Source organism: Aythya marila, assembly GCF_965140915.1.
Source record: "Aythya marila genome assembly, chromosome: 6".
Classification (NCBI taxonomy): domain Eukaryota; kingdom Metazoa; phylum Chordata; class Aves; order Anseriformes; family Anatidae; genus Aythya; species Aythya marila.
In genome coordinates, this window is record NC_139047.1 from 14050557 (window position 1) to 14072471 (window position 21915).

A 21915-nucleotide genomic window follows, 5' to 3' on the forward strand; every position below is an offset into this window, starting at 1 on the left:
AAAAAAAAAATTTGCAAAATTTATCTCATGGATGAAGCTTTCTAGTTAGCTGGGCAAAACAATAACCACGACATTTTTGAAAGTTGAAAAAACAGAATTTCTTTGAACCTAAAGCCAGCAGTAGCTTTAACTCCTTTCGGGCTGTAGCTATCTCCTTATGAGCTCCTCCTGATCAGCATCACATTTTATCCCTTCTCAAGAGGGTGCCAAATCCCATCGTGTTTGTTAATGAAGTCCAACTATTTTTCTAAGACTTGTACTCTCGATATGCTTTCCCACGAAGCTAGAGATATTAACCATCCTCACCCACCCCTCTTCCCACTACTGGGGATAAGGGCAACAAATTACATTTTCTGCAAAGTATTAAGCGAAGTTAACTAGCAGGCGTATTTGAGTTTTCTTAACATTAATCTCCACTAGTTAGAGCATATGCACAGCATTCATACATTTACCTTCATTTACCTTTACTTTTGTTGTAAGAAAAGATCATCTACAGAACAGAATTGAATATAATCCATCTAAATTAAAATACCTTTTATCATGTCAGTGTTTCTAGATCAAGCTCCTTTGCTGAAAATAAGTTGACTTTCTCATTGACATTGAGAAGCCTGACTTGAATTTTTTATGTTAATATGTGCTTGTGATTTTGGAACTAATAAGCAAACAGGTAGAGGAAAATATTTATTAAGCTGGGGTGCACTTCACAGTGAGTTTTAAGTCTATAGTATAACGTCAGACCTGAACTGTCAGTCTTAGAGAGCTGATCAACCAGAAGAACATATGGATCCCCCTAAGTGTTGAGTAAGAAGGAAGAGAAAAAACAAACGAAGAAAAAATACAGATAGGACAGTTTTGCTATAATAGAATGTTTGAGCAAGAGACTAGAAACTGATTTAGCCAGAAAATGTAAAATTTTAATCACCAATACTAAAGAAACAGTAGTACTGTTATTATAAATGCTGGCAAAAGTTAAACGAAGATGATTTGCATGGCCCGTATGAATCAGATAACCCCATTAAGAGCAGCAACCCTTGTAAATTCTCATTAAAGGTAATGCAACACTACTCCAGCTACAGTATTAGCCCATTAATTGTCATTACAAAACCTGTCTGTATCAGTTAAATGTCATTAGCAATATGACAATAACCTCCAGCATTCCAAAAGGTAGGTGAACATGTATGGCTACTATCACATTTCCATCAGGCTTTGCCAGTTCAGTATGCATTTACCTTGATGTCCCAGTTCACTACTTTGTTTCCAGTTAGTCTTCCATGTAAGAGATTAGCAGACAGGTCAAGACAAATTGGATTTCTGCAGGCCTGTTAAACAAATTAAAAGGCTACAGTATTATTTAAGAAACAAGGTACAGATGCTTCAACATCAAATAAGGTTTCTAAATGACGTATGTTTCAGAAAGTTTGTGTCATTGTGTTGGTAGTATTTAAACAATTTAGGACCCCTGGAATATAATTTATGTTATCTTAGATTTGACATTTGCAATTGCACAAGATAATTTTGTCCTTTTGCCAAATAAAAATAACACTTTAATAGGTTACCCTGCACAACAGTTTAAAAAAGCTCTCACTGCTCTTCATCTTTCCTTAACCACAGCATAAAAATGCTATATTCACTTGTTCTAATGAAATAGAAATAGCAAAACAATAAGGCAAATAGCAATAGCAAAACAATCTAGAACAAGTTTGAAAATTATTGCAGGTTGTGTAAACAAAGTAAAACTACATATTATTTCATACCTTTGGTGTGTAATGAAGCAACACCTTACTGGGGAGGTCTGCTACTTCAGACTCTTGAGATTTCCATGGAGTTAAGCAGTTTGGACCTATAAAATAAATGTACATAATTATTAGTTTTCATTTTTAAGAGTTCACTGGATATTAATGTTGATATTCACGAATATTATACAACTATTCTTTGTTGGAACCTTTAATTGGACACTCCAAAACACACTTATTTGAGACATGCTTTGAAGTAATCTTTTGACCTAAGTCATCCATTCAATACAGTCTTCTTAAAACGAAACACATATTCTTGGTAAAATGCTAAATAAAATGCTATTTAAAGATATTTTAGTCTGTATAAACAGCTATGGTTCTGTCTTTAAAAACACCTGTCTCCTGATACTTGCCACCAATCCATTTGTCATCAAGCCCAAATGACCAGACAGTGAGTAATCTTCAAGACATCTTTGTTTAGTAACAGAAAATAATTCCTTTAAACGGAAGTACTTCCATGCTTATCTCTAACAAGTGCAGGTCATTATGGAACTTACTGCCTTAACACCGTAAACCATAAGACATAGCTTACCAGAATATATACATATATTTTAAATCACCCCTAAATTGATTGATTTTTGTGGAAAAATCCTCAAGCATACATCACCTCAATGGCTTATCAACAGCAGCAAAACTTTAAATCATTTCAACTGTAAGCACACATGTAAGCAAACAGTAGGAAAAAATTAAGAACTCAACAGTGAAAATATTATATAAAATTTTAATTTTGGCAGGTTTGTGCATATAAATAGATGAGCTTAAGTAAACCTAACATTTCAAATAAAACTAAAAATACTTAGAATTCCATTTAGAGCTTTGTTGTAAGTCCCTCTTAGCAAACCCATTTAGGTTAGCTCTGCAATTCTTCTGGATTTTCACTTCATCGTTATGTGTATGTATAGAGCAAAACTCAGTGGGGTACTTCCATAACTCATCCATTTTGTTCCACTAAACCAGTACAATCACTGCTTACCTGCTAAATACAACGCTTTCACCTGAGAGGGTTGCAGTGCTTCATGAAAGATGATAACTGATCCAAGGTGTCCCTCCAAAGATGTTGGACATCCCCATTCACTATCCTGAGTCCCTGCTGAGATCATCTTGGTGATCAGCTCTGGTTTTGCAAGCATTCCACCCCAACTTCCTGGAGACAGAATGCCCCCAAGTGACGTACGATGGGGCATGATAGGGGAGGAAAAAGGTGGGTCTGGTATCTGAGATGGAGGAGGAGTCGTCGTTCTTTGGCCAGCTGAACCAATGCAGCAAGAAGTAAAAGGCTGGACAGTCAAGCATGGGAAAAAAAAAGACACACTGTAAATCTAAGCTCCTTCTCCCCCCCACCCCATCAGTTTGCAAACCAAATCTGAAGACTCTGGCAAACCAGAACTAAATAAATTAAATCAGGAGTAGCAAGTTTTGGCATGTCCTCTAGAATCAGTAATCCAGCACAGTATAAAAAGAATGTGCGCTCTCCATAACAGCAGAGAGTGCCCCTTCTACGATCAAAAGCAAATTTGGTAACCTCAGCTGTTGGCGTGCCAAAAAAAGCTGGCAGGAGCAGAGCCAGGAAGGATGGTACCTTGGTAAGATACCCGGATAGATATTTCTCTTCTGGATTATATTTGAAAATACTAGCCGCAGCATACATGCTACTGTATTCTTCTTGTTACTCCATTCAAATAGATGCTCTCATGGGGAGGCTTACCTGCCTGACATTTAGCTACCTTACTTAATAGTGCTTCTTCTACAACTGAGCCAAAATCTAGAGTTTTATCTTGCAATGGAAATAGCATTTACTTGTTATACCATGACCATGTCCAATTTAAATGTTCGCTAAATGTTTACTAAATTACTAAATGTTTACTAAGTGTTTACAAAAATTACTCACAATACTTAACAAATATCAAAGGAGGACTTAGAAAAAGAGGAAAAATGGTCAGTATTGTACCCCAATTTAAAAACGATTCGTTCCACACAAAGAATGGACAATGCTTTCAAAGAAAACTGAACATGGTATATACTCATTTTGATGGCTTAAATGAGATTTTAGGTTAAATACATACACATTTGAAATGTTTAGATTAGCTGCATGCACACTGCTTATCCAGCTAACAAAGCAGGTGTAAGACTAGCCTGTATTATAGGGACGCACAGAAAATACAAGTAAGTATTTCTGAGTGAGTACTACCACACCAATCCTACTTGCAGAGGTCTGACAACTCCCCTACCATCTAAACAAGGTAAACTCTTTTTTAGTTTTGTTTTTAAACTGAGATGACTATGCAAGCATTACTTGGTTAGTTACACTTATTCGCCAATTTGATAGTCTGCACACTGACCAAAATCGAACATAATAGCAATACGCTAACTATCATAAACTTACTCAAATTTCTTATTAAAAAGAAGCCAACTCTGTTCTCGTTCCTCTATGCGAGTTCATCAGGACAGGGGTACGACACAGAAGGTGAACTTACTTCATTCATGGCAGGGAATCGAAGTGGAGCAGAGATCTTCTGCTGTCCGTTGACATAGATGTATACAAGGCTCTGACCAAATGGCCTCTTTCCAGGCATGTGAACAATAGTTATGTTGTGCTGGTTAATAAAATAAATAAGACATTATTAAAAAGTACTGCATGAAAATGACAGAATCACAGAAGTGACTGTACATTATTATTTAACTTCATCTCTACTAATCTGGTGAGGAAACCATTTAAGAAACTGCTTTGGAAAATAAATCCATAGTATAAAGAAGATACCACCAGCTGTCAACTGCTTCTATTTCCAAGTAGTTTACTTTTTAAACAGGTTTTGGGAAGAAAAGAGGTATAGCTCTTACATGATAATGCATATCAGTCCTTAAATATGGGAATAGAAAAAGGCAAGGCATAAACACAGTAGTGTGCACTTAGCATCACATCCAATATGCTTGTTTTAATTAAATATAAAAAATCTGCTCGTTAAAAAAACTCCACTAAAAAAAAAAACACACCTCTATAAAAAAACACAACACTAATCATCAGCTTATCAATAACAATGATCATAACAATATAGTTGTAATTTATCTTAATCAACTGCTAATCTACATGGAAAATGCTTGTATCATTTGAGTTTAATTAATTACATAAGATCAAAACCAAGTATGATAAAATAGACTTTATAGACCTTTTATAAAACCACAAAAAAACAAACAAAACAAAAAAAAAAAAAACAACAAAAAAACCTTGTGACTTCTGAGCTAACAGTACTGTCCTAAACAATGTTTTTCAGTATCAAATCTTACCCAGAGTGAGTCAAAAAAACAGTGGTCTGGAAGCATCACTGTCGTATATTCCCTCTTTGTGCAAACTGCAACCACCAATACCCCAGAGCACGTAATAAAGGCTTCAAAACCCATACCACTTCCCGTAAAAAAGCTATAGAAAGACAACAGAACACACAGTCAAGGACTTACTCCATCAAACCTACTGGAAGTCGCCTAACAGTATTTTCATTAGGAGAGAAGCAACTCAAGCTGTTTGTCGCTGCTCACATATTTACTATTTGACTAGTTATCACTTTTGTTCCAAAGAACAAGACACAGAACTACTACAAGGAAGGGAAGTGATTTTTAAGGATTTTTTTTTTTCTTAACATGTGATTATCTGTCAGCAAGAACCTTAATGCAAAATAATATATATAACAATGACTACACTTATTTCACTCAGTATAATGAAGATCAGCTATCAGCAACTATCTATAAATAAGCCCTGCAAGCACAGGCGTGTCATGAGAAATCTTTTTTTTTTTTTTTTTTTTTTAAGTGACACTGGAATTTTTAATATTTCTAAGACACTGGAATTTTTAATATTCCTTTGTATTAATTTCAATACAGAATATGTGCATTCATTATTGCCAATATCAATGCCCTGTAACAAAAATACATCAATATTGCCCTACAATGAAGCTACAGATTCTGTACTGAAATTATACACAGCTTCAAGTATCTGGCATAATTTCGTCAAAATTATACATAAAATGATAGAAAAACAGCCAGTTATTGGTATAGCAGCATCACATAGAAAAAAAAAAGCCGTAAGTAGACTTTTTTTTTTTTTTTTTTTTTTTTTTTTAACTTCATAGTGTAATTCCACCATGGTTTTCTAGGACCACAGTCGATTTAAGAACTTCAGTGGCACACACTGACCAACTGGAAACAGTGTTATGACAGTTCATCAGGTGGCACCCTTCATCAGGGCTCTGCTGTATAAATACTGCTGACGTTCCTATTGAACATTTGTACCCAGATAGTTAACCCACACTTAAATAAACTATCAAGAACAAACCATGCCAATGTCTATTTAAACTGATGAAGGTGCCCTTTTTGTTGCTCTCTTGTATGAAACAGAGATTCCACTGCCTTCACAGAAAACAGTGGGAAGACTATTGTTTTGGGGTGTTTTGCTGTTGTTGTTTTTAAGCTACGTACCTTAAAAACATGATTCAGAGTCGTGGATAATGAAACTGCAGACAAGAACTACAGATAAGAAAGTAGTGTAACTGAGAAACTACATGCTTATTTCCTAACACAGCCTGGCTGTGGCGACGGATGATATTGCTCCCTTTTGCAAACTAACCAAACTAAGTGCTATATATTGCATACTATGAAGAAGAGATTGAATACCGCATGTAATAGGGTGCCATATGCCACAGGGAACAGATGACCTAGATTTGTGCTGCTGAAGTCATTATGATAACCGTACCTATAGAGTTGCTTCCGCTTGCCATTTTTGTTAGTTGCGCTAGGGTCCACCTGGTCCTGGTCAAGGCAAAGCCAAGCACTGAAAGAAAACGCAGAGCCTGGCCACTTCTGAATTGATGGAACTGCAATTCCTGCCATGCTGTGATACAAGTTGAAATACTGCAAGGCACTCGCCATGCCTTGCTTGCGGGCCATTGCCAGAATGGCTCGCATCACTGGAACAACGTAAGGGTGAGCCCGCCTTGGTTCCTCTGTCCTCAGGAGCCGTATTAGCTGAAGCAATTCTTCTGATCCCATTGACTGGCTCCCCAAAGAGCCCAAAAGGGCAATCAGGTTCTCTGCACAAGTACAGTGGAGCGCAGAATGGGAATTTAATGTCTCAATAATACGGATGACCATGTTCGCATTGACACATGTGGCACGACTCTGTCTGTTAATACAGCAGATCCGCCTCAACCAATTTGAGATGAAAATCTGCAGGTCGTGTGACTCCAGCTCTGGAAGCCACTGGATAAGCAGCAATAATGGCTGGACATTACTAATGCCTAGTATTCCAACAGCCATGTGGTCACCTTCAACAGCCTGAAAAACAGCAGAAAAATCAGATATGAAACACCATAAAAGTAGAATTACTGCTGAAGAGACATAAGCATTTTAGACAGCATTCAGAGAAAGCATATCTCACCATATTCATGAGTTCTTCTAGTAATTCCCGTGAGGGTTGACCCAGCGATTTTAGTACCTCATATATATGCGCATAACCAATTCTCTCCTTGAAGACCTCCTGAGGATAAAAATCCAAGTCTCAATAACAAATAGAAGGGACACAAATTTTTCTTCTACTGCAACAAGTTTAATTTAACAAAATATTAGATACAAAATAATTAGAATGCAAAAATAATATTTTACAGGCTAGAAATCCTTCCGTTAATAAGCCCATTTTGCTACAGAAGGTTCTCACTACAGCATGCAGAAAAAGATCAAAATTACATTTTAGTAATTACTTATACAAAAATATAATTGCTTTGGTATACTCAAAATGTTAAGTCTATCACAAAATACCAATAGCCTTATTTTGTTTAACACAAACTACAATGAAATGGACTGGTTATGTTGAGAATTTTAAGTATCCAGATATTTTCAGGGTAAAAGATTTTCCTAAACCAGCTTGATTAAAAATCACCCATCCTAAACATTCCAAAAATTAGAAAAGTGTTCTAGGAAAGTTTTTTTGTTTGTTTGTTTGTTTGTTTTAAATGAGTCACTTCTATGTGAAGGAAAAAATAAATCATGCCACAAAATCCAGAATGTAGTACTTTTGTTTTTTTTTTTGTTTTTTTTTTTTAAACTTAGTAGACAGAAAACACCTCATACAAAATGCATATTTTTCTCCCCACTGTATTCTGTGCTGAAATTAAAATAGATGGATGAATGTATCAGCAGAAATGATACAATTGCTTAAGCAAATATGCGAAGATATGTATGTTGCAGTGGAAGCACAGGTAAAAAGTTTACTGACTTTTGTGAATTACGAGTTCCCAACCCTACCATACAACTTTTACCGGGCTTCCCAGAGACAGTGGAGATATGAGTACTCTGAGTTATGCTTTGGAGGAGCCTAATTTACTACCTTATCATTTCTCACTCAGACTGTACTGAAAGTAGCAACCAAATCAGGTGATTTCCAGTCTTATGTTGGCCTGCACTGTGCAGTCATACCCCTTTCCCTGTGCCAGGAATCATTCAGCCACAGGGTGAATCTAACAGACTAAGCAATCTAAGAATAACTCTACTTCTCTGCAGCCTCAGCTTCTAGTCAGATTCACAAACTAACCACTGCCTATCTATTTATCAAACAACAAGAATAACTACAAAGGAAAGGCAGGGTAATGGCAAGACCACCATTTAGACAGCAGTATGGTCCTGGATTAAAGACACAGTAAAGCTACAATACCTACTCCTCCCTGAAGCTGTACTCTGCAAATACTCATTAATTCTATCCCAGGTATTCATGGGACAAGTAACGATGTACTATTCCCTTTACAACAGCTCCAAATACCATTAGTGCTCCATTCTTCCAGTTTTGATATCAAAATATCTCAAATCCAGCCACTGGAAACAAATAAAAAGATAAGGGATGCCAATCAACTGCTCCTATCTGGCGGAAATTAGCAGACACAAGTTGCTCATCTTAATTAGCAAGATTCCTTATCAAGAATTTTTCAATAAAAATGCTAACTGGAGACAGCATCAGGAGGTCTATTGCAAGTAGACCACTGCATATGTACCATTACCTTAGCAGCTGGAGACTTGAGCATTACTGCTGTGAGGGCTTGAATGGTTGATACCGCCAAGCAGTCTAGGTGTCCCTGAAACACCTGAAAGTAGCAGATATAGAAGTTACGTACAAATGTGCAAAGACCATTCTATTCCAAAATCTATACCATTCCCTTCTGCCAAGATGAAAACCAAGAGTTTACCAACATGCTCCAAAAATCATCTCCCCACCAATAAAGATTTCGTAACGCCCACAGCCTACAAGAAAGATTGCATTAACAATAGACAATACTTCAGGAAGAAGAGAGAAGCATTCACAAAACTCATTGCACTTGAAATATTCTGATGGACAAACAGGTTCTCCTCATGCAGCTAATGGACAACCTCAAGAGGGAGGGAGGAAAACAAATTAAGAAGTTTCTTGTAAGGTGTGTGTGTGCTGCTTGACAATCCATCAGGCATGTGCATTTCATACGAAGTGTTTTATTTAACATCTAAGTCCCTATATACCAATGCAACCCACACACAAATTATAAGAGATTAGTCACACCAGCACAGTAAGGTGGCGTCCTCATCCATAACCTCATCTCATTGCTTAACATCTCCTTTTCCCATTTCAAGTTATCTTTTTTTGCTGTTAGTTTTTCCCTCTAATTTTTGTTTATGGTGGTATCTCTATGCTGGTTTTAAGGTCAAAAAAATCAGAGCACCATCTCATGTCCATCAGTAAACCTAGAGCAAAACTGTGCAAACATACTCAGTTTCATTATCCCTGAAATATTAAACTGCGTATCAGAAATATTTTGACAATGAAATGTCAAGAATCAGAAGACCGTTAGATGTGAATAAACATTTACATGCAGTTAGTCTCGCACTGAGTTTCTAAAAAAGCCAAACCTATTATAATCACAATTTGTAGATTACCACACTTTGTACTTCGCATCTTTACATATTTCATCAGAGTAAATTATTCTACTACAAAATTAATATAACAACAATTTCCATCTGGTACTTTCCACAACATTACGGGAAAATTAAAGCAACAGGCTATTCCTACCTCCCTGATTCAGCCTGTCCATTGTTTTGTGAACATCTGTTCTTGATGACAAGCACAGAATCAGGACATCAAATACAACCACTGAGATTCACAAACAAGGCCCCAGAATCCAAAACACCACAGTGCTGAGACAAAGAAGCAAAAAAGAGGAAAGGGAAGGAAAAAAATCACCAGCTTGATAGAATTTAGATTTCATTCATGTACTTCACCTTTTAAAAATGCATAACTGATGCTCAATTTATTGAAATATCTGCAATGTGAAGCAGATAAATAAAACTGAAGTTGAATTCAATCAGGAAAATTACTTTCCACAGATAGAAAATACTGATGGCTGCAGCAACATAAGGATTGCTGCAAAAGGCTTAAAGAGGATCATTAAGGTGAAGCACAGGAACCAATTTTCCTGTCGTTGTGTCTCAACCTCAACTGAAGCAAAATACAGATTAGGTAGGTACCTGGTCCTCATTCATTTCTGTCAGTAATTTGTTGGCAAGGTCTTTTTCACTCTTGTCTGCCACTTTATTGTTAGCATTTAAAAACAGCTGTTAGAAACAGAGACAAGAATAATGGAAATAATTGCATTAAACAGTTACCTCCAGCCAAACCTGTGGAGGCTGCCCTAGATTTGTGTTTAACATACAAGTGAGTTCTCACACTGGTGAGATGCAATCCTCCGTTAACATTAATCTTCTGTTAATTCTTAGAACACTGAAGATTACTCTGTATTTTTGCTGGACACTTATTGCACTTTTTTTCCCCTGAATTAGATGTCAGTATGTAATCACTAAGACAAGGAAACAGACCTATCTAGAAGTTAAAAGTGGTCAACAGCTTAGCAACTGATTTCATTTACTAAATGCAACATGATGAAAATTTACTTTTAAGAAATAAAGACAAAAACGGAACGTTGGCAAAGAAATGGATACAGGTGCCTCACTGGTGCCCACTTATGTCTCATCCTACGTGAAGGCTGAAGATATCTAGACAAAATATTTAAACTGTCTAACAGCAACAGCAGTAGAATTTCTGGGGCACATAAGCCTTCAGGACAGGAAGAAGGGTAAAATATCTGCTTTTATTTTAAGAATCTGACAGGTTGTAAATAAAACATATACCTATCATGCATTTTAAGCATAAGCTGCTCTGTGTATAGCAGCTAGATTCCTCCCCTCTCCACCTGAATTCAGAAGTTTGAAACTCAAGTATCTTCATAATCCATTGCAGTCACTTTGTGTGCAAATTTCAGTCATAATCTAATCAAGACTAAAATTTTTCTTCTGTTTTTACATTCTAAAGAGACATGTTAAATATTCCATGATCAAAATGATTTAAAAATCCTTTTAAAAACAAAACAAACAAAACCAATAACAACCACAAAAAAATATATATCTTTCCTTCAGTGGGTGAAAACTAAGCATTCCCCATTTTTTCCTCATACATTTCCTTCCATTACCTATTAGGCATTCTCTCCTTCGAGGAGCAACCTAGGAAATCAACTTCCATAAATAAGGGTAAAAAAAAAAAAAAAAAGGAGGACACTCAAGATACACTTACTTAGGCATGAAAGCACATAGAAATACAAGTCAGTTTAAAAAGTACATGACAGTCAAGAGCACTTAATACTTCAGAATTACAACAATACATTCAGAGGGTTATAGCATTAACAAGTGCAAATAAGAACCTTAAACAAAAGGAAATGCAGACGTGCAAAAAAAAAAAGGCAATTTTTTCAGGTGGGTTACTTTAACTCTGACAATATATGTCAAAAGTATTCTATGTAAAAGCTGTTCAGACAATAGTCACACATTTTCAACCAGGCATTCTGCTAGAGGTAATTGTGCTTTGCTCAAAGTCTGATCTCCAAGAGAATTTAATCAAAGAGAACAGATTCAGGACTTACGAGCAACTAGTTACATGTCTTAGCATAGAAGGAGCCCCTTCTGATACCTCTTAAAATACAGTCCCTCTTCTTGGATATCACAGACTAAAGGTGACATTCAGATCACCAAAACTTAACTGAGTAGTTTTAAGAAGCTCTTGTGGTGATCTCTAATCCTAGAGCATAGTTCAGGCAAGACAATTTGTCCATAAGGCTTAAAACCAGCAAATGTGGGGAAAAAAAAAGATTTAAGTTTTAGAAGACTGATGAAGAGCAAATGATTTTAAAGTATGGGCTTGAATACCTCAAATTGAGATAGCTATAGTAATAGAAACAGTGGTATGGATTTTCTTTGACCCTCCTTTCTCTCCATGTAAGTTTCTCTCTTCAAATCTGCTGAAGATCAAATACATTCCCGAGTTTCATATCTGTGTCTGAGCTCTCCTGCTATCTGACACAGAACTGCAGAACTGTGTTTTACACAGCTTGCTAATGAATCCAGTAACAAGGTCTTCATGCGCAGGGAAGAAAAAAATTAAAATCTAGAAATAGGGTCGTCTTCCTCCAGTAACAAGGGGAAATCCTAATTCGAATACTAAATTCATCTTTGCCATTTGATGTTCAAAAAGTGTAAAGATGTACTGGAAAACACAACATCTTTCCCAGATCCACACACCCCTTCCCATTTATCATCCTTGGGGATATTTTCACTAAAAAAAAAAAACAAAAAAGTTAATAAAAATCCTATGTGGTAACCTGGCAGCATTGATAGCCAATTCATCACAGTAGCATGTAAGACTATCGCAAGATAAAAACTCCAAAATGCGTATCTTATGACAGACATACAAGCAGAGTGGAAATGAAAGGAACAATCAAAAAAAAAAGTAAGCATTCCTGCTTTCCTAAATTATAAATCCCACTTGTTTACATAAGAGCAGGAACAAAGACAGAGTCTCCATGAACAGGTAATTGTCTCACTGCTTGATGATTTAAGAAGAAACTAGGAAAGAAGTTTCTTACAGAGTACAAGGTCAGTATAAGAATAGGCACAGATGCCCAAACACAGTAGGAGAATGGAAAGGTGAACTATTTTCAGAACAGATGAAAAACAAACAAAAAACACAAACACTGTTCAAAACATTTCAAGTAAATTAGCATTCCACCACTGATTATGAGTACAGTTAAATCATAATCCAAACAATTTTTTCATATATTGCTGAATATGAAGAAGAAAATTAAATCTACAGAGGAATCAGTGGAAGACGCTGGCTTGCAAATCCTGGGATCAAGATTAATAAGCGTTACTGTAAACACTAGACCCTACGTAGGAGAAGAACAATCTAAGAACATTTGTAACAGCTTGAGCAGTGTCTATAAAGGTCTTTTTGCTCAGAACTCAAAATGAGTATTTTTAATTATAATACAGACAAGCAATATACTTCAGTAGCAAAAAATACACAATTAGACCAACTTAGATCTTTCAGATCTTTCACAGTATTTACGGCTCTAGCCAAACTAAAGTTTTACTTTCAGCATGTAGACACTAAAAAGATCATAACTTATTTAGAAGGAATATATAAATGGAATTAATATAACTGCAACATTGCAAAACTGGTTTTGTTAAAAAACACAGATAAGAGAAAACTTACCTTGCAGTTCTGCAACAGTCGAATGAGATGCTCAAAGCAGTTACTGTTAAGGAAAATTGCCTGCAGAACAGGCCTATCTGTGCAGTCTAACATGGCTGTGATGGTATCTACAAAATTAAAACAGAACTGCCATCAAAAACAAGATACTTCCCAAATCCATTAAGCTTTTTTTTTTTTTTTTTAATCTGTTACCTTTGGAACACAATCAGAAATGGTACATAATAAACGTGAAAAAATTTTACAACAAACTATACACCATATATTCTATGTTCAAAAATTATGTACATTTTAAGCACAGAGCACTAGACCTAAAGCTACACATTTTGACATTGTAAAAATCACATAACCTAGCATATCTGGAAAAAAATTGATCTATATAATATCTTGGATTGTTTTAGGGCTCTGTTTAAAGACTGCCATTTTTAAGTACCTAACCATCATGTCTTTTTTTTAAAGCACAGAAATACTAGCTTCCTCCTCAAGCAGTTTCTCTGTATTCTACAGCAGCTTTTCATTGTAAGCATTTGTCACCTTAATACTACTCCAGTTTTCTTGGAAGTTTTGGGGAAGGAAATACCTATATTTATATTTGCCACTCTGAACAACAAAGTGGAGGAAAAAAAAAAAGAACACAAATCCTGAATGCTTATCTTTTTAATCCTCCAATGACCTAGCACCAACTGTTTAAGACCATCATCTTTGGCCAGTGTTTATAGTAATGCCATTTGAAAAGCAAACCATCACAAAATGGACATCATATGGGTATTTTATTACAGACCCTCCTTACTCTGCAGTTATGAAGACCATCAGCTGTTGCCTAGCAAAAAAATTTTCAACAGAAACTGGCAGTCCATGAACCTTGACACTTTGGTTCAATATGATTGTGAAAGAGCATGTCTAAAGTAACATCAACGAGAAGAATTGTTTGAAAATTTTCAATTGCATAGCAAGGGAAACACTTATTTGTAAAGCATCTGGCTATATTAGTATTATGATTGAATCATTACTTGTTTCTGAGTTATTAAGAGATATTTAAAGGAACTGCACAAGTGGGTACTCACTCAGCATTTGGATCTGAAGAGCTATGAACCTGCTCTCCCACTGCCTACATCGCCTTGAATTAGGTAAAGCTGAATGGTCTGAATTAAGCAGCTTAAAATAGTTCTCCAATATTGTACTGGTCTCCACTTGCCGCTGGTCAGAACTGCTGGTAAGAAGGATATGGACAACTTCTGTCAGGCACTTCAGAGTAAGCTCTGCCTTTCTGCTCACTTCCTCAGGACTCCCATCATCCCAGTTGTCACAGTCTGCTAGAACACGCATCAAAACTTCCATGGTAGCAGGAGATACTGCTTGAAGAGCATTCCTCTGAAACCCACGGGGAAAAAAATTAAGGATGAAAACAACTCAAATGGAAACTGCTGGTTTGAAAATACCTGAATCATGCAACGTGTGATATTGTGTCCATTCTAATTTATGCACTGTAATTGTTAAGTGAATATGAAACATTCTGCTTGAATTACATTGAAGGCTACAGATAAAATGTGACCCATTTTGTCCACTTAACTAGGCCTTCTTTCTCAAAATAGAATGCTTATATGGAAAAGGAAACATCATTTAAACAGATGTCAAAATTCTTATGAAGTAACCTTGATAACCTCCTAGTATTAAATAAACCTTAATTTGAAACTTCATTTTAGATCTGTGTTTTCACACAAACTCCCTGTACCTCCTACTGAAACACGCAAGGAAATAAGCAAGGAAATAATTCCATGTGATGATATAAAATTTACATCTTTATAACTAAACTAAGTTTCTATCTGCAAAGGAATATAATTCTTATGACGCAAAAATATTATAGCAAGTTCTTATGAACCTGTAGTTACAGATAGCAACTGCTATTTGAAAAAAGAACCAGTCTTTTATCTTTTAGATACTATTGTACAGAATGGCCTCACATTTCACAAGATTAACAACTAATTCATAGTAAGCAAATTCTTCTTGATTATGGGGGTATGTGTAAGCCTTTAACAATGAAAAGGAGGTTGAAGACTTCAGCAGCTGAAAAAAAATTTAGAACATCCTTACCTGACCACCAGCCACAATAGCTCCAAAGAGATGTAGCAGGCAACATTTCAGGCTTTCCTTGAGATGTTCACTTTCTTGAAAGCATTCTGATTGGAATAAATAAAAAGTACAAGGCTTCCTTATTTTGGTCACATAAATTATACAAAGTTTTTGTCCCCCGCGCCTCTCAAAAACACAGGAATAATAAAAAATAAGCTCCCCTGCTCCTTGTCACCATGCAAACTTAATACAAAATGTCAACTATGTGATCTCCACTTTTTTTCCATGTAAATGACAGACACAAATGCACCCCTTTCAGCATTATCAGAAGAACATGACAACATTACATTTATCAGCAATTCACTAGGCCAAACCTTCAACTCACATAAAACATGTTTCAGGAAGCCTGACAGACGTATAGAGGTACAGCAACTGTACCAAAATGGAAAATAAGCCCTTTTTTGAGGGCTATTTACTATTATTTACTATTTATTATTGAGGACATGCTAATACGCAAAGCAGTGAGTATACACTAACACAACACTCATAGAAGCTGCAACTGAAACCAGGAAGGACTCTTATTCGGAATTACCCATTGTAAAACATTAGTAACTTGCAAGATAAAAATGTTAATGACTTGGGTTTCTAAAAACTGAAATTCTAAACAAAAAACAGAAATTGAAAGTGTAAGAATTCCATATTCATTAAAATAATAATGTAACTTTTAAGACAACTACAAGTTACCAGTAAGAAACATTTCTATACATACTGAAAGCATAAGTCTTCTTTTAAAAGAAAATTGCACAGTTCTTTTTACAACCTGGTCTTGAAAGGAAACAAAGGCCACTACTTCCTTGACTTTATAGCCTCTGAATCTTTTGGGGAGCTTGAGACAAATTAAAATCATTCGTAGAATGTGGAAAATCATGATATTGAGTAGACCAGAAAAAGTCTTTAGTACTACCGTGTCCTACCTATTACTACTAATGTCCTAAGCACATATTCAACAATTTAAATATATGGAAAAGTTGAGAATTCACAGAGACAACCCTATTAAACCACAGTAGGCACTGAAAGAAGCCTGAAAATAAATAAATAAAAGGCCAGGTTTTCAAAGACAAGTAAGGATGGCAAGATGGTGCTGCCCAGAGCAAAAAGGAAGAAAAAGCATCTCAATTCATTCAGCCTCAGAAAGCAAGTAAGATGCAAGTAAGATTTATCAAACATTCTTTGGGGAATAGAACTTAGAATTATTAACTTCACTCCTCCAAAGAATAACGTTTTCAAACATGCTGCTGCTAATACTTACGATAAAAGAAAGGGACAAACTCAACCGTGAGAGAAGCCGGTTTATACTTCTGTCTGCTCTTTTCAACTGTACTTAGGATACGTCTGAAATTACATTTAAAAAGATAAGACACTTTGTTTATAATTTATTACTTCATGACTTCATCATAGAGAATCCTGCCAAAAATTAAAAGTTTTGCCTGCGGGTCCAAAAAACAATAAGAAGTGTTTCACCCTGAAAAAACGAATCACAACTAACCATGAGTTTACTTACTGTTCCACTCTTTTGAAAAATGTATTGTTTTACCATATGGTTTGGTCGAAAACAAACAAAAAAACCATCAAGTCCTATTTAGTCTTTGCTTATTGTAACTAAGTCATCAGCTGGACTGCCAAAGTTCTTAGCCATGCAATTTGAAATGGGGACAAAACATTATTGTGAGTTCATTATGAGAGGTAGGGAGAACAAAATAAAGGGAGTTAATTCTACCAATACACCTACAAACTTATTTTCAAAGATGCAACATATTTATACTGTGATCTTCAAAAATTTATTTTGCTCTAATTCAACTGCTTTCACCTGCCCCTTTCCCTCTGGCTTCCTTGTTCCAATAGTTTAAAGAAACGAGCAAATTTTTGAAAGGAAAAAGCAACGGAAAGAGCTTCATGTTGGTCAGTTACAAACTCAAAACAAAACGTGAGATTTATAACCTCATTTAAAAAACAAAAACAAATAACTCTAAACTGTCAGAAAATACATGTAGTCTTTGAAATGTACCTAAATCACATCCAGTTTCAGAAAATATAACATTTTCTACAATGTGGTTATATTGATTCATTGTAATATTCTGTTTACTTCGTGAACAGCGATTCAAGCTGTTATGGAAAAAAAAGACAGTATTACTAGCTTTAGTATTGCTTGTTTTATCTAACCTAGTACTAAATAATACTAGATTAAACGTTGGACTAGTTAGTCATGGAATCATTCAGGTTGGAAAAAACCTCTAAGATCGTGATTCTACCGTGAAAGACAGCCTCCTAAAACCTGCAGTCCATGCAGTGTTATAACATACCACAGGTTGCCAGCTACAAAGAAACCCCAGAAACCAGGGTACATCACTCTGTGTGACCTCCACTCTGTATGTGTAGAATCAGAAGCAACTTGTTGCACAAATGCAGCCCAGTTCTACAGGATATAAACTGTGAAAAGGGACCCTAAATTTTACAAGACTAGGTAAGATGAGATGTGTTCTTTCTATGCCTTTAGTTATTTCCATGAATAAGTCCAATATTTAGTATGCATATCAAAAGTTTCCTGATAGAAATAAAACTAAGGAACTAAAGGAAGAGCAGCTCTGAATGATAGCAGCAAGGAGCAATCAACAACTCCAGGACTTGTAGACACAGCAGAAAAACTTGTTGACTATACTGTGGAAGACCACATACGTTTAACATTATTCTAATAAATTTGGTAGTAATAAGGGAGAATTGTACATGAAAAATCTCATAGGAATTTTTAACAGCTAGACTCTGAAGAGCCAGTTACAGCAGAAAGTGAATCACTAGCAGCTTCTAAGAGCAGGGCCTGAGCCTAAAATGACAGAAGTTTATCTCAGAAAGCCCATTTCCTGGCTCTCTACCCACTTTTCAAAACGACTCAGAGCTGTTTTACCACTGAACAGAACAGGATATACCAGTACTGACAACTCTGGTGGCACTGAAGTTCACTTTCAAGAGTGCCTGCTCAATGTTTAATTTGGTAAAAAAAAAAAAAAAAAAAAAAAAAAAAATCATTAACTCTATTCTCAAGTGTCTTTGAAAAAAACTAACACAGCATCAAATCAAATGCTTATGACTATCAACTCAAACAGCTGTACAATGCAACAGCACAACAGCTGTGCACACAACTACATTTTATTGTAGTTTGACATAAGGCAGCAGTAGTTCTGTTAGAAACCTAATATATATAATTTATCTGCAGTTATAAAACAGAGTTTATGATCCAGTCCTGATCCCCACTTACCCTGCAACTCGCTGCCTCCAGTTTCGATATGGATCGTAGAGACTTTCACAAAAAGCCAGTGCATGTCTCACAAATTCTTCTATTGGGGTCTGATCTGCCATTTCTTTCTCTTTTGTTTTGCTTTTTAACTGCAGAAGGGGGGTAAAAAAAAAAAAAAAAAAAAAAAAAGCTGTTGTCAGACGATTTCTAATAACTAAAAATTAATTAAAATTCATTCCTGTACTCCTCCAGAAGCTCTGAACCCTCATGTTCTCCCCCACAAACACTTTCTTACTTAGAGGGGGATCACATAAGCCAGAGCAGGAAGTATCAGATGGGGAAAATAACAGACAATTAGTAAACACATACCTGTTGAACGTATAATGTAGTCATGGTAATAACGTGGTTAATGTACGAACACATTCCAATCTCTTCCACATTAGCCAAATTTCTATGAAGGCAACACAGAAACCACAAATGTACACAGTGTACTATCTATCTGAGGCTAGTTCAAACAATGTTTGTTTTAGTAGTCAATCTATAATCATAGAAAATTGTATCAGCATTTCAGAATTACTCCCCAAAAGACTGCATGTACTCAAATGTTTATTTCTGTCACAGTAACATAGTACACAAGCTTTCTTCTAACAGGAAGGAAAAGAAAGGCCTGAGTCTCCCAGCTGTAGGCCAGCTCTATCTGGAATTTGGGGTTTCAGAGGTTAAGCAGATTCCCAGGACACTTTAAATAGAAAGCTTATAAATGGTATCTGATAACAGAGACAATAAATTCAATTTCGTCCACATTACTAGAACTTTACAAGGAGACTGATACTGCAGTCATGTACACTGTCTACAAGTTTAAGCAAATATATTACCTAGAAGCTGTCATGCACTTGAAATTCTCCCAAGGAAAAGAAACATCTAAGATTATTTTAGAACACTAAATTCAGCGGCAACAAAGAGGCATTCAGAACACCAAATAAATCAACAGCAACAAAGAGGCATTATTTCTCAGTTTTAGGAACGTCACAAAGATGAAATACTAAAGCGATGATGTAAGGAGAACTTTTCAGCAACTTAGACTTAAAACAGCTGGTAATTCATAAACACAGCAGCCACCATCTACTCAACTTATTTTTAATATTCTAGGATACTTAAACACTGCCCTACACCTCTTTGTACTGTTTTAGGGATAAGGAAGATCAAAGGACTCAAAAAAGCTTAAGTACCTCTCAGAACAGAGGAATCCCTATTATATATGTTATCCTCTTCCTCTTTCAATGCAGTTTGCAATAAAAATTTGAAGAAATGTGGAGAAATACATCCCTAAAAACAGAAGCGTTTACCTGCTCGAACAGTATTACAAAATAAAGCATAAGTCTCAGAAGGAAGCCAATTGCATTAATAGAGTAAGTCAGATCCCTAAGCTGTTTATGGAATTATAAGCGTGTTAAGAATGTGAAGCAGTTCTTCCTGTACAATCCTCTTTCAAGTTCTTTCATATCCAACACTAGCTAAAGTGTGCCTTTTCTTTAACAAGTATTTCTTACACCAGGTACACCATGCTTTCAATTCACATAAATATATCTTATATAATTACAAAGAATTTAGTGTCTAAGCCCCTTCTACTCCATTTTTCATAGCAAACATCACTGACTGTGTTGCTCCCTCTTTCTTTAGTTTGAAGATTGTGAAAAGTGGCACTTTGTTTCTATTAGAAAGTGTCAAATCACATTGTATATGTCATTAGAATCTATAGGCTGCATCTAGAATACTGAAACAAAACAATATCCTTGTTGAGGTAGCAACCAAAACAAATACCTGCAAAGGATGATAAAGAATTTCACAAGCAGAAGTGACAGAGCCTGCTGCTGCTCTTCTAGTCCATCTGACATTTTCTGGACACACTGCAGCAGCTGGAGCCTAAGGACCTGAAGAATATTGTCAGGAAGCAGTGATATTCCTGGAGGGACATCATCCACCCTAAAAATAAAAAAACAAACACACAGAATTCTTAATCATGGGATTGACACATTAGCATCTATTTCAGTGAGCTAATGTAGAGTACCAATAAACCTGTATAAGAAAGGTTACTGAATTGTAGCAACTGATTGTTCATAAGCACTTCCTATGAAGTACAAGGAAATGCCTGGTGCCAATAAGGCAGCTTGAGCTTTCTCTTCCTCAAAGAAAAAAAAAGATAAGAATACTTTAGGTGGATTCCTAAATTCTCTTACACAAGTTGATCTGCTTTAATCACCACAGAGAAATCTATGATCTTCAGTAGGTAAACAAAAAGCCTGCAAAAATTCCTAAACAAGGCCACAGTGAAATAAAACATGAAACTAAACACAAGGGAACATTTTCAACCTTGTACTTAAGACTAAAATAAGTTAGATGCCAATTTCTGAGTAGTTATAGAAGCCCAGTTGGCAATAATGCATGAGAAACTTAACGTATTTCTTACACAAACTACCCAAACTAGGAAAAAATGAGGTTTAATACCGAAAAAATAGCTTTTTAGATTTAATGCAGAAAAAAAAAAAAACCACAACAGTTCACAGTAAAATTAAATGAAGGAAGATTTGAAAATCAGGATCTGAATGTGCAAGAGGGAGAGCTCCCAGCAACTCACCTGACTGCTGGTACACGGATTTTGCATGAAAGCCTGACCCATCCATACTACTTTGAGTGTCCTTAACTCAGCAAATAGCTCCCCCTGCCACGCACACACTTTTTTTTTTTTTTTTTTTAAAATCTTGTTTTATAGCTAACTATTTTTAGGTGCAAAAAAAAAAAGACTCTTGTGTTGGTCTTAAATTCAACAACTCCATCAAGGCCAGACAGGGCCCTGGAGGACATTAGGTACTCTCACTCATTGTTTTGTTAAACATTTGTAGAAATACACCAGTGAGAACCAAAAGAAGGAAAATAACTCTAAAATAAAACCAGTAGCTAAGCCAGTGCTTCTAGAATAGCCATACAGTAACCCATTTCAGCAACACTGTAGTAATTTATAGGTGTGTTAAAGCATTCTCTGGGATGAAGACTGTTTATTGAAGCTCCTTTTGGCTCATGTTAAAGGGCAGCTGTCTCTCAGCAAGCTGTACGTCCACTGCTTCACATGGCAGAGCTTGCCTGTGGCATCAGCCATTTACCCTGAC

General features: G+C 35.9%; 1 protein-coding gene across 8 annotated transcripts in view; it reads right to left on the reverse strand.

Annotated features, from left to right (window-relative positions):
• The window catches only part of NBEAL1 (neurobeachin like 1), an 84562-nt gene that overhangs the window by 41390 nt on the left and 21257 nt on the right, over window positions 1-21915 (reverse strand). For 6 of the 8 annotated variants that reach the window (XR_014317833.1, XM_082763874.1, XM_082763872.1 and 3 more), the window contains 16 exons: window positions 20573-20734; window positions 19121-19202; window positions 18773-18900; window positions 16772-16854; window positions 15484-15569; window positions 14457-14763; window positions 13396-13502; window positions 10323-10409; window positions 8828-8911; window positions 7219-7317; window positions 6535-7115; window positions 5076-5208; window positions 4268-4387; window positions 2767-3070; window positions 1755-1840; window positions 1230-1319 (listed from right to left, as the gene is read on the reverse strand). Coding sequence is in view for 7 of the 8 variants with exons in the window: in XM_082763874.1 (XP_082620000.1) it covers window positions 1230-1319; window positions 1755-1840; window positions 2767-3070; window positions 4268-4387; window positions 5076-5208; window positions 6535-7115; window positions 7219-7317; window positions 8828-8911; window positions 10323-10409; window positions 13396-13502; window positions 14457-14763; window positions 15484-15569; window positions 16772-16854; window positions 18773-18900; window positions 19121-19202; window positions 20573-20734 (2539 nt within the window). In the remaining variant the exon portion in view is untranslated. Of the gene's footprint in view, window positions 1-1229; window positions 1320-1754; window positions 1841-2766; window positions 3071-4267; window positions 4388-5075; window positions 5209-6534; window positions 7116-7218; window positions 7318-8827; window positions 8912-9867; window positions 9924-10322; window positions 10410-13395; window positions 13503-14456; window positions 14764-15483; window positions 15570-16771; window positions 16855-18772; window positions 18901-19120; window positions 19203-20572; window positions 20735-21915 lie in introns of those variants that run through there. The other 2 variants (XM_082763875.1, XM_082763876.1) reach the window with 2 other exon arrangements.